General features: G+C 38.0%; 1 protein-coding gene across 1 annotated transcript; it reads left to right on the top strand.

The window, feature by feature from the left end:
• The first annotated feature begins 11,713 nt into the window (after positions 1-11,713).
• On the top strand, positions 11,714-14,408 carry LOC310947094 (P2Y purinoceptor 12-like). Its single transcript, XM_083913759.1, has 3 exons — positions 11,714-11,846; positions 12,180-12,440; positions 13,077-14,408. The coding sequence occupies exons 2-3, from the start codon at positions 12,189-12,191 to the stop codon at positions 13,920-13,922; spliced, it is 1,098 nt and encodes a 365-aa protein (XP_083769885.1). The 5' UTR covers positions 11,714-11,846; positions 12,180-12,188; the 3' UTR covers positions 13,923-14,408.
• Positions 14,409-15,570: the final 1,162 nt, after the last annotated feature.

The following is a 15,570-nucleotide window of genomic DNA, read 5'->3' as shown; positions in this document are numbered from 1 at the left end:
AAAGTGACTTGTCTGGCCAAGCGTAGCTGGTCCCTCATAGGTATATTACAGCACATACAAAGAGGGAAAAAAATGTGTAGGCTAACAGATTGACACATTACTTTGTCGTTTATAAGCAATGAAAAAGACAACAGGCAGAATATATAGTAAAATCACTTTCAAAATCAATTCATCAAATTTCACATTGAAATAAAATTTGTTAAAAAAATAAATGAGGCTTGTTTTACACTGGATACGTATCTACATGGACAGTACAATACTTTTTTATCACATCTCATTTCTTTATGACAGTTTAAAGCGGATTAATGTATGTCTATTTACAGTGCAGTTCATTGGTCAAAAAAGCAGAAACAATCAATCAATTTATTGTGTTGTACACAAGAATTTACAGTAATGTTATACATTATGTTAATATGTAATAATACAGTACATGTATATCTTTTTTTGTAGTATCTACTTTATCAAAGTGTGGAATACAAAATGAAATTAAAAAGAAAACATTGTCCATGTGTGAAACATCATTGTTGAATGTAAACAAAACTGTCTGTTAGTACCAGTAGGCTATTATAATGTCATTGTAATGAAGGCCATTGGGATTATCCAGTTGTACCTCACCTTACAGCAGGAGGTTATGTCTCTAGCTGCAGTAGAAATCTTCCAGACGCCCACAATTTTAACTCTCCAGCTGTGAAAATAGTTCTTTACCCAGCTATTCAATGTGCAAGACCCACAGGGGAGGCTTTGATTTTTAGTTGAGATTGAGTCCTGATTTTACCGCCCTCCTGCAAATTAAACATAGAGATGGAGAATGTTCAGACAGAACAAGGGAAATGAGACATTTGGTGTAATATTCCTGTTTCCAAAGTTATATTTAATAAAAGACAAAATATATGCAACTCAAAAACTTAATTTAGTAGTGGTTAGTTAATGTCCTTGAGATATAGTATGAGTGTGATAGTCTACTATATAGCAATGCTTGCTTCAAAGAATTAAGTTGTTTTAAGGGCATTCATTAAGATACATCCCCCTTATGCCTTAAGGTCAACAACTGGAACCAATTTCTAAGTAAATTGTACCAATTGTGAATAGCCTTTAATGATGTCATGCTGCAACTCTTTTGGGCAAGGCCTCATAAATAATGCAGTGACTTGTACTAAGGTTAAGTATTTTTACACTAATTAGGAAACTGAGAGAGAAAACAAAAAATACATTAAATAAAGACACATAAATTCTTTCATATTCTTTTAATTGTATAAAATTTTATGTGATTGGGGTAGAGACTTACATTTGTAACTGAATTATCTGAATTTTCTTTCTAAACTTGTCTTTGGGCTATATCATAAAATAAAGTAAAAAGTATGAAGGTCAGATTCAAACACAACCGTTAAAATCTACATCATAATTTAAATTCTGCTTCCAATACTTAACGGCTGTGTTTTCATGGAGACTAAAAAAAAAGGTCAGTTGTTATTAACCATCAAATATATACCTTCCAATAAATCATTTTTTGAGATCTCAGAGAAAACAATTTTTTCCAAAGTTTAGAGCCAGTCTACAGCAGTGTGATTAGACCCAGACAGATATGGGGAAAGAGGGAATTGCCTTCCATAAACTTTGGAATGTAGGCTACTTGCTTCATGATTTGAGAAAAAACTGCTTTCATATGTGAACTGGGCAACAACCACACACAAATTAAATTATTAAGTGATATATAACATATAACAACAATATATTTTATGTATAGCTCTTCAATGTAAACAGTTCATCATTCCCACTATGTGCCCTCTGTGGATGGTGAAGAGTGTATTTGTTCAGTTCTGGTTTTGCACTCCATGTTTGGAGAATGATGGAGTTTACCGTCCACAGACAGATATTCACTATATGAGGATTTATGTGATTTTCCCATTTGCTTTTCTCCTCTTAGGTGTTTAAAGGAAAAGAGTGGGAGTCTAACACAAACCATTTAAAATATGGTTTCATGAGTAACTACTGTAAGGGGGTGTGTTTTCTGTATTAATTTCACCTTCATCAGGTCAAATATACTGTACCCCTAATTTCTGGTCACAGCTGTTAAAATGAGATGTGTCACATGAAGCACTGCACAACCACAGCCATTTAACAAGATTAATAAACAAAACTTGTTTTTACAATAGATGAGGTGGGTAAAAGTATGGCCACTCCTTGGCCACCTCGAAGATTGTGGAGAAACAAAACAAATCAGGATCAGTTGTCAGAAGAAATAACCATTCTCGTGGGAAGATTTTAATTTTTACCCCCAAAGTCAACCTTCTCCAAGGGACTCACACAAGTTGAGTTATATTTCCTGGAGGCAGACTGTTGATATGCTTTATACACACACGCGCACACACACACACACATATATATATATATACCTTTTTTTATCTGGATTCAGCTGCCAACCTCCTCCCACCAAGACAGTATTTACTTCAGTATACTGTTGTCTCTAAAATATGCTCAAACTGCAGGGAACATTTAACAATAGATGCTTTGTTCAACTAGTTATTCCTACCATAGTATTCTCCAAGTTTCCATCCAGCAGGCTGTCCATTTCCACTCCAGGAACCAACTGGGGTCCAGATCTGTTCAGATACTCAAAAAGTCAAGGATTCTAAAGATATGCTTCTTATACGTAAACACAAGTCTCTCTTATGCATATTTTCCTGTAGAATATTTTATGTTTAGTGAACCATTTTTAATATATATATATATATATATATATATAGATATACACTTTATAATGCAAATCCCCTTATTTTTCAGTGAGTATTGAATTAGTTTGCAGTATGAAACAGGATTGTTTAGGTCAATACTGATATCAATACTTAGGAATTCCAATAACAATAGATTGTGAGATTGTAATTTTTAAGAAGTCATATCAGTTAACGTTATTAATTACACCTGCTATGATGTCAAAAGGTCTCGAATCAAACATTCAGCTACAATAACGAAAAATACAGTCACTATAGGAAAATATTACATTCATTAAGAATTCATACCTACTTATGAAGCTGAATGTTTGTTGTCAAAAATATGTGCGTGGGCAATACTTGAATGAGGAATGACCAACAGTTAAAACAAAAAGAGAGGAAACTTAGAGCTGAGTGGTAAAAAGTGGAAAGGAAGGATAAAGTCCACAGAGTCGGTAGACGAGGGAAACCGGGGAAGGGTGAGACATATTTTTGGTCTGTGGTATGAATTCCATACTTAACCTAGAAAACTGAACAGCCTGAACATGGAAACTGAGATCTCAAGAGAGGACTCCTGAGAGCCAACCAACAGTAGTCTGAGACAGTACTTCTCTGTTAACTCAGAGAGTCCTTCTAATTTTTTTGATGGTGCAAACTTGGCAACAAGTTCTCAGCAGAATGAAGTGGACCCCTTGCTTCTTTTTTGCTGCAATCTAAGGCTATACATGGCAAGTTTTTTCAAACAACCAGAGTGCATCTTTCCGTTACACAGATAGCCTTGTGGATGCTCACACACACTTGCTCGTACAGTAGATCGGCATCTTTCTCAGTACCTGAGGCGATGGTGGAATTTCACACCAGCAGTGTAGAATCCTCACATCCACCTTCCAGCCACAAGTAAGACAGATTCTTTGCACCTCTCTCTCAGATAGGATCTGTCATGCCGTGATGTTGGTTGCAGGTTTCTCAGACCATTGCTTCACAGGAAAGGAGCTGAAGGAAAGGAACGTATGCAGGTGTCAGTTACCGTCTTGCACTCAGAATTCCATTCAAAACAATAGTTGATTTACAATGGGACTCTGTATATGCAATAACTCAAGGACTTTCTCTTCCTCAGATATCATCTGCAAAAGTCAGGTTCAGTCATGAATCAACTGACTTTGTCCATAAATTGTCCAAAGCTTTCAGTGATTGGACACTACAACCATTAAATGTAAGAGGGGTCTAATAAATGCAATAAGAAAAGGATCCAACACGACACACACTTTTTATGTATTTTATAAGGCACGGGATACCCTTTTAATGGGACCATATTCCTCAGACACTGTCCTGAGGGCAGTGGAAGTACATCAGTGGGGTTTTTCCGATCTGATCAGGTGCAGATGTGTTCCTTTGGACCCCAGAGAGTAACCAGGTGGACCGCTGCTGTATACCTAATCTTTCTCACTTCACTCATACAAACACCAGTCAAGAAACATCAAAGCATTTAAATGCACTAAATGATTGAGTCCCAAAGGGGGAAACACCTTTTAAACAAGCAAGTTCACCCAATTAGGCTGCATCAACAACGGCACTGCCACTTTACAGCATAGGCTGATGTTTCTTTCTGACAGGTTTAGCAATTCTGGGAGAAGTTTCAAGTTCAGTAAATAATCAGAAAAGATGAGCGGTTGGGTGTCAGCAGGTTGTTATTAATGGCGTCTAGTTCTAACATAATTTCATTAGCTGCCTTTCCACTACTGCAGCAAACATGGGAGAGCTGGTGCGTGCAAGGCCCATTGCGTTTCCGTTGTCACTTTTGGTCTTAGAACGTGCCTGGGTGGGGCTGTGTCAGGGCCAGTTTCCAGGGCTAATGGCCTACCAATTACCCACGGGCCAAGAAGGGCTATCCATGGCCTGAGCTCGAGTCAAGAGTCATAGGAAATGCTTACCTGACTATGGGCAGCAGCTCATTTCTCATCAACCTGGTTTTATCGCTGAAGAATAACAGAAAAACTAAAAATATACAACAACCGACAGTACTGGTCAGAAGAGGACATTAGGGCTCTGTTCACTATCTGAGCAGATAATAAATAAATCAGCAATTATACAAATGTGTTAGCTCAGGGGATCAGGGAAACATCTTGTTCATTCATATAGTCAAAACAGTAAAATGAATACAGAATCATGTTATGTTATGAATTGTAAGAAATCATGAAGAAGAACTGTTAAAGTTAAATATCAGTATTTATTTAGGAGTCATACTAAGTCATACACTATGAGGCTACCCGGATCTGTTAAATTGAGCAATTGCAAATGTGAAAATGTCAACAGAATCTGGAAAGTAGTCAGGTCACTGGACTCTAACAATTCTAGTAGTAAAATTGGGATTTCCTTTCTGTGCCCCTGGTTGTAGGAATAAGGTTTTCTATATTTCTCCTGTTTAACTAGTTTACCATATGTTTTTGAAAGTCATTGTTTCAGTACAAGATAACAAAGCCCAAGTTGGAAAGTTGTGAAAGAGAGTCAGGAGTTTGCAAATTACATTCCTTCACTCAGACCCATTCACAGTCAGCATTTCCTCTTCTCTAAAAATAATGTTTAATTTAACAGTCTGTAGTAAAGGCGATGTGTAATTTAAATGCAATCTGGAGGGGCTGTAACACCACTGAGGAAACACAAAACACCTATAAATAAAAAACGAGACAGGAGTCTTCACTTTAGAGAGCTCTATATATAAAAAAAATCCATCTCCAGTTCAAGTAACATATACATGTAGGTGATATGCATTTTCTCTAAACAGACCTATCAGAAATGAATTTTGTATTTATACATAACCTATGATTGTAAAATAATGATTCAATATTTACAATATAGCATATGTTCACACTTACTCTTTGAGCATTTACATATCTGGAACACATCAGATTAAGATCATAGGCTGTTCAGATGAGATAATATTACCCAGCCAAATCATGTACCCTGATTGTGTTATCCTTACAAACCAATAGATGGCATCAACAGCTCAAATTAACATACTGTATCTGTTCTGTAATTTTAAGTAACTTAGATAATATTAATATTCAGGAATTAAATATGACAATCTTCAAAAAAAAGTTCCTCCAGTGTTCAATAACCAAGTAACCAAAAAACAGAATGTGTCAATTGTGTCAATCTGTTAAACTTGTAAACTGACTCACAGGTTGAGTTTTACACCAAGCTGCAGTGGAATCAATTTACATGACATCATTTAGACCACCTGCTGTGGCTTGTCTGCTACATAAATGTCTTTACAACACCTAGCAACCTTCAAATACCAAGATGACGTCACAGGAAAAACAGATCCTCATTATAGCTCTGAGTTCACTGGTTTGCTACTTGGATCACTTGGATCCTGCTCTTGGTATTATTTAAAGTTGTTTTTATTCTTTACTTTCAGACATATATATTTATATCCAGTGTCAAGGAAATGGTTTGGATGGCTTTGCTTCAACTAACACATAAATGTGTTCCCATATGTCACCAGGCCTTGAAATGTCTTTGATGGGGCTTAGAATTTAAGCAGGCTATAGATCATAGTTTGCACACCAAGAAAGTGCATTTTAGGATTAGGTAATTTGCATCTACAGTAGTGCCTTCTTTCCTAGTTTGTACATGACACTGACCTTTTTGCACATGTATTCCCCACCATTGTGGTTAACAGCTGACACTTTCTGCCCTGTACCTTGGCCTATGTCCTGCCCTCTGTGTGCACACAGGTCTCTGCTGAGCACACAGAGACACCATGTCAAATATGCCTGGTATCCCTGACTGGACAGCCTCTCAAAGGGAGCTGTTGTCCCTGCTTTTTTTTCTAATTCTCATGTCACAGCACTGCATTAAGCTTTCTCAGGCAGCAGGACGGGGGACGATCAGACAATCATCAACACTCGGGGTGAAAAATTTAAAAGAGGAATGTCACTGCTGACAGGTGCCAGAGACACTCAAAAGTTGTTCACATTTTGGTGCCATCACAGCTGCAAATGAAGTTTTTCCTCATCACGAAGCTGATGTCTTACTGCCTCACTGCTGTGTAGTGGTGCTTTGAGTTGATTTGCCATTGTAAACTTGTTGTGCATATGCACATGAATGATATGTCTTTATATGATTGTTACACTGTAACAGTGTATTTGCTCCTTATGTAACATTATTAACTACTAGGGGTCCTGACCAAGCTAACGATGATCGTTACCATGTGAACAGAATGATAATAGACGTCTGATACTACTGGTGGATGTGGCAGGCTCCTTCTAATCAATATTTATGGGATTGATAAGCACTGATAACACCCATTCAATGAAGTGATAACATTTGAAATGAGTGGTACAATTTAGTGATAGTTGTGGGTTTGTCAGTATGTAAAACACTTTTGATATTACATTGTGATCGGATCCATCGAAAATACTGAGTGCAGCTTTACATTTTTGCAAAATGACAAAAGTTTGTTTTAAATTTGGATGCACATGGTAAAAAAACCCACCATTAAATCTTGTGTCTGTCTAAAGGGATGCATTTAAAAAAGACCACTTGAAGGTAGCCAGGTAGTGTTTAGTAGGTCATTCACTGATGCATATGCCAGACCTAAGAGATGAGCAATGATTTGTAGTAATACCCAAATAAAAGCAGTTGCTAGGAAAAAGTGTGAGCAACAAACTGGAGTTCAGCATGGAATCAACTACATCATTCACCGGTAGAAACTGAAGCCAGTAGCCAGTTGGAGTGTGTGTGTGTGTGTGTGTGTGTGTGTGTGTGTGTGTGTGTGTGTGTGTGTGTGTTTGTGTCTGCGTGTGTGTGTGTAGGTTTGATGCAGACGGTCAACACACCCATTCTGGACACATGGGGCTCATGAAGAATGAAGGAATGTACTTAAGTCAGCAGAACCAATGTAAAGCCCTCACAATAAAGCTTCTAAAGAAATAAAACTTGCAGTTACAGTAGGACAAATAGACCATTTCAATATTTTTTTATCATCAGTGTGTAATGATGCATGGTGCATGACAGCAAATGTTGTTTCATCCTCAATAAATCCTAGAAACTGTAGCTCACACTATTTTTAGTTATAACCCCCATCCCCCTTTACCTTTATATGAGCTGCTTTAGATTTGTCAGTGTAGATAACCATATGGGAGGCAGACCCACTGGAACCTACACTGAACAGCACACCCGCAGCAGTAGCCAAAGAAACCTGACACTGTTAAAACAAAGTGTGGTGCACACATTTCAACTATGCAAGTAGAAGTAAATTTGAAAACCTGCCAATGGAAATGTATACATGTAAACATTCATACACAAAGACAAAGACAGTCACAAATAAACTACAAGCAAGGACCACCCTGGATATTTTTCCCTCTATCTATGTGGTAAGGAGTTCCTGTCTTATATCTTTCTACCTGTCACCTGACAACATGACCAACTGTCAACCGCTTCTAAGGGTCAGGGGTCGCAGTTCATCTGCATCAACCAGACTTTTTAGGCAACAGCTGTTTCAGCTCTGACTGTCATTAACTTGATGTGTGCCCTCAAACACCAGGGTTTCTTTCCATTACGTTTTCCTTACACTCATATTAAAAAAGACAGGGTATTTTTGTTCAAAGCAGGGCTGCTACAGGCAATACCCCACGTGCAGAGAGGAAATTAAGTTTTCTCTCCTTCACTCTGCAGCTTCATCATCGCCACAGCGTGACTTAAAGTACAGAACGGTAGCTGTCTTAAAGCAGTCTTGTAGCATGGGATTGGCAGAAAGTAAAAGTGGTGACTTAAAGGTCAATGGGTGACGTGGGAGGTAAGGAAAGCATTGCACCTATGGTGGAATGGTGTGTGTGTGTGTGTGTGTGTGTGTGTGTGTGTGTTTATGTGTGTGTGTGTGTGTGTGTGTGTGTGTGTGTGTGTGTGTGTGTGTGTGTGTGTGTGTGTGTGTGTGTGTGTGTGTGTGCGCGCGTGTGTGTGTGTGTGTGTGTGTGTGTGTGTGTGTGTGTGTGTGTGTGTGTGTGTGTGTGTGTGTGTGTGTGTGTGTGTGTGTGCGTGTGTGTGTGTGCGTGTGTGTGTATGTGCGTGTGTGGGGGTGTAGGAGCAGGTTTTGAGTAGGCTCAGAGGGGTTTAAATGGAAATTCAGTCAAGTCTTGTGTTACGTTCTTTTTATTTCCTCCCCTCATTCCCTTCTTCCTGTCTGTCTGAGAGGGAGCTGACAAGGAGTACTGTGTGTGTGTGTGTGTGTGTGTGTGTGTGTGTGTGTGTGTGTGTGTGTGTGTGTGTGTGTGTGTGTGTGTGTGTGTGTGTGTGTGTGTGTGTGCGTCTGCGTGTGCGTGTGTGTGTGTGTGTGTGTGTGTGTAGTACAGCTTTGCCTATATCTGCATGCGTATCTGCAACTGTGTATTCACACATTATTTGATTAGGCCTTTGTGTAAATGATTCATGTAAATTTAAAACATTGATACAAGGGAAGGGCTTTGGTCATTGTCCCAGAGAACACTTGGAATGTTTTTAGAGATTGATGACCAAAACAAACACAAAAAATAGTTTGACCAACTTATGTCAAACCTGAGGTGACAGCCAAGAAATTAAATAAGGAAAAGAAGCAAAATAAAGTAAAATAAAAAGGTGACCGGCATGTTAAATTGAAAAGCAGCAAGTGTAGCTGTTGAATTCTCTCCAGGTGAGTGCATGCTTGACACAGTCCTGATCAGTCCCAGATGTGCAGAGATGACATCTGTGGAAAACATGACTGTAAATATAAAAGATTGGGAAATGGACCTCATGTACAGTGTATTGGACTAAATTTAGGTTGAGCAGCTTGTTACAAAACCCACTAGAGCATAGAACTGTAGAGTCATTTAGATAAGCATTTGTTTAGGAAGTGAATGCTGCTGACTTTGCCAATCTTACCCCAGACACAGGAAGTTGCAGCATGCCATGCTAACCGCTGGCACTCAATAGGATGAAGGGCAGAAGCCCATCAGGGTCATGTGATGGGGAGAGAAGCGGATACCAACATGTGCAGAAATTGGTCCTCAAGTTCTAAAATGATAACAATGAAAAAAGAAAAGATTCTGCTGTTAAACTTCCACTGGGAAATATGAACTGCAGCACACCCAAGGTCATCTCTTTATAAAGAAACATAATATTTACATTATGACTTAATACTTTTGAAATGATCTGAAAAAATGCTTTTGAATTTGATTTTGTGTGTTCGCCTTTCTATCATATTCTATCCAACAGTTCATTTGTCTTCTGCATTAACATTTAGAGGTCACAATGCAATAACAATGTGCATTGTTATTCCTGTGACAAACCCCAGACTCCATACTGGACTCAACAGAATGTCACACTAATGATGAAAAATATACCGTACATTACTCCAACTTGATACCCACACATGTCAGTGTGCCTTGTATTCTTGTGTCCTGAAAGGTGCGCAACTCTCAATGCTCAAAAACTCAAAATATTCTATATATTTAGAGGTCTAGACCCAGGTATACAGAGGCAACATAACGCCCAAATGTCCCAACAGTATTCTAGAGCAATATTATACCCTCAGTGATGGTTAACATGACATACACGAGCTGAGCATTTTTGTTAGGTACAGTACTAAACCACTCTGTCTTAACAAACAACATTATACATAATGTTGCAGCTGTTCTTACTTAACACACTGAAAAAGGCTACTGGTTAAAATCCTTTTTTACTTATTTTTTAGGTTTTTGTTGATGACTTCAACATGACTGTATCTGCCACAACAGACAATTTGGGGAAGTTTTCTGTGTCCAAAAGAGGGAGGTTGGAAGGTGAAACCACTAAAATGGGAACAAGTGTCTGTTTCACAACATGGGCCATGCCTTAGAGACCCCATGGTAGAAAATGTTACAGTCAACATGACCTTATACAGGGAGTTTAATGTCTGAACAGGATTGAGAACAATGGGGAAGTTTGATATCAGTGAAGCATCTGTCAATAACTGTTTTATGTTTTCCCACCTTGGAACTGAAGGTTTTACTGCCATATACATCCAAGCTTTTTCTTTTTAAAGCAATTGCATAATATTGTATCAAAGGTCCTTTTTATGCCTTACCTGCATTGGTCACTTGAGACAGTCCAGAGTGTTTACTTGCTTTTTGCCTAGTACAAGCTGGGAGAGGTAGCCGTTCACCTGCAGAGGAAACAGATGGCGTAAAGAAAAGAATGTTATTAATGACTCATGAAGAACAAATCCAAATGTTGTTTTGCATAACTCTGACTGTTGGTAGTTCTGTTGTTTTTGAGTATCTATCAGCTCATCACATTACAATTAAGCTGGTTTAAATGGACCAGGTGGCAGGTTTGTGTGATTGTAATATAGTTATCCAAATTTAAAACATTTACAGATGGCCAGATTATTTTAGTCATATTGTAAATTTCAAGTTAAGGAATACATAAATTGTATAAGAAAACATACATTTAAGTGTATCCATCTACTAAATAAAATCATTCAGATTTTGGTGCAGTGCAGATTATACAATATTTGTCACCAAAAGTAAAAGAAACGAAGAAGAGGAAACACATTAGCATGTATCACATTTTGAAAGAACAGTGAGGGGTCACGTATTTACTGCATCTTAACTCTTCAATCCAAACAATTTGTCATTATCAGTCAACCATAAAAACAATCCACAGTCACTCCCAGTCCAGCAATAGCTCAGAAGGTGATCTTCATAACGTGATCTTCAAATAAGCTAGACACTGTGTTTTTGTGCCTTTTTTGCTATTTATAAGACGCATTCTGCTTGTGTTTAATTTAGTGTTCATCTGCAAATCAGTAGCCCTATGGGGCCAAAATAAAACACCAAACTACTTAGGTCTTTGTGGCTGTCCGTTCCCCGTGACAGGAAAGAGAAAGGAGAAGAATAAGTGAAAGTCTTCCTGTGACGTATGTATCACCAACCAACACACACACACACACACACACACACACACACACACACACACACACACACGAACAGACACTTGTTTGAAACACTGAAGTTGTCTGGACCAGACACACGGGCAGCATCTGATCACATTTGTTCAGAATACAGAAGAGAAAAGGACCAAAGAACTTAATTGGGGGTTTGATAGGACTTCACTGACACTTATCAGCAAAATTAACAGGTCAGTTAGAAAACCCTAAATTGTATTTATTATATTATAAATGGATATATCTAAAGAACATAGCCTACTTAGATATTGTGCAAGGTTGAAATGGACTTTGATTTTAGACCTGCAGATTTATGTCAAAGGCATACTATTATTTTTTTAAATACTAAACATGTTTCAACATAAATTGAATATGTGCACAATATATCTTCAAAATGTCAACGTTATCTCAGTTTGATTTATATCCTTCCAAGTTTTACTACTTTGTCCACTCAACTTCAAGGTTCAAATGTTTTTTAAAGCAATTTTGTGAACATATTGAGAAAAATGTTCTTTTGTAATTTTCAGACAAAACTCATGGAGAGAACTACAATTTCCCCGCTGTTGACTGGCAATCGCAGCCACACCAACACCACTTGTTCCCGTGACAACATTTTGAAGATGGTGGTTTTTCCGGTTCTCTACTCCTTTCTTTTCCTGGTTGGGCTTTTGCTTAATGCTGTGGCTGTGTGGGTGTTTTTCCGCATCCCCTCAAAGTCTCACTTCATAATATACCTGAAGAATATTGTCGTTGCGGATGTCATCATGACCTTCACTTTCCCTTTCAAGGTTTGATTTAACTGGTACTATACACAGGCACACTTTAACTTTATTTATGAGCTATAACTTATGGCTTTATTAATAGTTATTAAACCATTTCTATTAGATTAGTTATAGCTCAAAAGAGCGACATTTTGGTTTCTACGTTGTGAAAACTCTCGGTGGTAGGTAATTCATATTCAAGTCAAATGAGTTCCTCACTTTCTAATAAGGCATCAAGTCATAGCTCATTAATAAAGGATATTAAACATACATTTTGAAGTTACACATGTTAACAGTCATTATTTAAGGGCCAGGAGTTCCTAGAGTTTCTAATAAGCTATTAGCAAAACTTAATAAATCATCCACAGTCATAAATGTTAATAAGTGGTTTTAGAATAATCAATCCAGTCTGCAGTAAAAACACAAAATAAGTGTGAGAAGAGTCAGAAAGATTTTTACACGATTTATTAACCATTGTTCTAATTATTAGTTTATGATTAAGCTGTAACGCATTATTAAATGACAAAGTCTTTAGTTACAAACCCTGTAAACGGTGGCTAATTAGAAAGCGGTACTGTTAAGGGATGAGTAAAATATACTGTATGGTTTGAATTTGAGTGCTTAGTGTTCAGCTTTTTACATTTGAATGTCTTGTTTCTGCAGGTATTATCGGACTCCAACATGGCTTCCACTGGGCTGCGTATATTCGTGTGTCGGGTCTCCTCTGTGCTCTTCTACCTCACCATGTATATCAGCATCCTCTTCTTCGGCCTCATCAGCATTGATCGCTGCAGAAAGACCCTGATGCCCTTTAGGGGGACTAATGCAGCCCGGTTGGCCCGTCGCAAACTCCTTTCCGGAGCCATCTGGACCTTTCTGCTGGTTCTCTGTCTGCCCAATGTGATCCTGACATATAAAACCCCAAAATCTCCATATTTCAAGTGCAGTGACCTGAAAACAGAGGCTGGGCTGTACTGGCATGAGGTGGTAAATCATGTCTGTCAAGTTATTTTCTGGGGCAACCTGGTGACCGTGATAATATGCTACACTCTAATCACCAAAGAGCTGTACAGATCCTACTCCCGCACTAAAGCCCACAGCACCGGTGGGACTATATGCCGAGCACCAAGTGGGGCATCACCTCGGAAATCCCACCAGGCCAAAAGAAAAATGAATGCAAACGTGTTCCTGGTTCTGGCTGTGTTCTTTGTGTGCTTTGTGCCGTTTCACTTTGCCCGTGTGCCGTACACCATGAGCCAGACCCGAGGGGTTCTCTTTGATTGTAAACTCAAACTCTTCTTTTTTCAGCTGAAAGAAAGTACGCTCTTTCTCTCATCCTTAAACTCACTTCTGGACCCTCTTATCTACTTCTTCCTCTGTAAGTCCTTCAGGACCACCCTGTTCAAGACGCTGCAGCTGCCTCCTGGTACCTGCAGCAGGCTAACAGGGAGGGGATCAGACACGGATTCAGGCAGCACCGCGCTGAGAGACTCCTCTGCCTGTGCATAAAACCACTGGACACGATTAAGACTTTTGTAATGTGGAATCTGAATCGGCACGTTCTCTGATGATGTCTTGTTCTAGAATTCAAATTCATATTCAGCTTTGTGACTAACATTAATGCATTTTTCATTCAACCTATATTCCGTCATTTGGCGTAATTACCATGTTGCTCACCACAAAACCATTCTAAAACCATCCCTCTAAAAACCTGCGGTTTCAACATCCTTACTTATTAACTAAGATTTCTACAGGGTTGCCACTAAGACAAGTACAGACATGAATGCATAGTTCGATGGCGGTGGATTGTGTCAAACCTGAAGAACTGATACTGTACTGGAATGATTTTTTGGTTTTTCTTTCAGTTTTCTATTCCACTTAATAACAACAATACATTCCTCTTGTGTTTTTATACCTGCTATTGTGAAAAAGAAAAAACTACCATTAATTAATTTACAAATTGAAAATAAATCTACATCCACAGTATTCTTAGTCTACCTGTACAATAAACCAAAAGTCTTACAAGATATCTCCAGTGATCTCTTATTGTTTCATCCGCATGAAGGTACTGCTGTTGTGTTTTGCTAGTATTGGCTAATTCTTCAGGTGAATCATATAGTGGGTACACGTGTCAAATTGTTATGTCTGCATAAACATGGCTACCACAAATCGATGTTATTTGAATGCTGTTACGCCCCACGGCAGCTCGCTCTTTTGTAAATTTGCATCTCTCCGGTTGAAGAGGCTGACACCCTTTGGTGATTTATCTTGGGAAGGTGCTAATTTTCCAGGCTACACAGAGTGAAGTAAAGGAGGTAAACATTGCTGGTGAGTGACTTCATATTATATTTCACTTAACAATTTATTTTGAAGGGGTTGTTGGTTTTTCCAGATTAGATTGGGATGTGATTGGAGAAATCAAACTTTCCTTTTGGTTAGAGTACTGTGTGATTTAGATTGAATATGAAATGAGAACAGCTACAGCATTCCTTAAATATGGTTTACTGAACTATATTTTTTCTTAGACGATAATTGTTCCAGTGAACTTTTCCAAAAGTAAACTGTGATATTTCTGTGAAAGGGGGAGAACAATCCTAAAATGGACCAATTATGTAATGATTTTGGAATGTTTTGTAATATAACAGTCTTATAAAATAGTATAGTGCTGAGATAATAGAGGGAGCTTTGATTAAAGCTTTGATTTGATTTCTAACTCTGATCCATTAAAAACAACGTACTTGCTTTTCCTTGTTCCACTGTTATATCAGTATCAGTATCAATATCAGTCTGAACTTAACAGCAGACATGGGAACATAATATCCAAATTGTAGGCTGGATACAGAGATGAGGTGAATCTAGGTAAAGCTTACTGATAGAACTAAAACTAAATCCAAACCAATTACAAAGGAGACAGATTAAAGAAGCTTTGAAGCAACAAAGATTTATCATCCAGAAGTGGCTGTGACTCAGTGACAGTCTTTGAAAGTTGGCAGATTCTGTACATGTTCTAAATATATTTATATATATATATATATATATATATATATATATATATATATATATATATATATATATATATATAATATCCCTTTATTTGCTCTTGTATTTGGTATGGTGAAAACAATCCCAACTATTACATAACTTCCGTCAGTTAGTG

Source organism: Echiichthys vipera (genome assembly GCF_963691815.1).
Source record: "Echiichthys vipera genome assembly, chromosome: 5".
NCBI classification, from domain to species: domain Eukaryota; kingdom Metazoa; phylum Chordata; class Actinopteri; order Perciformes; family Trachinidae; genus Echiichthys; species Echiichthys vipera.
Note: the sequence above shows the minus strand (reverse complement) of the source record. Positions and strands in the feature narration are given on the sequence as shown.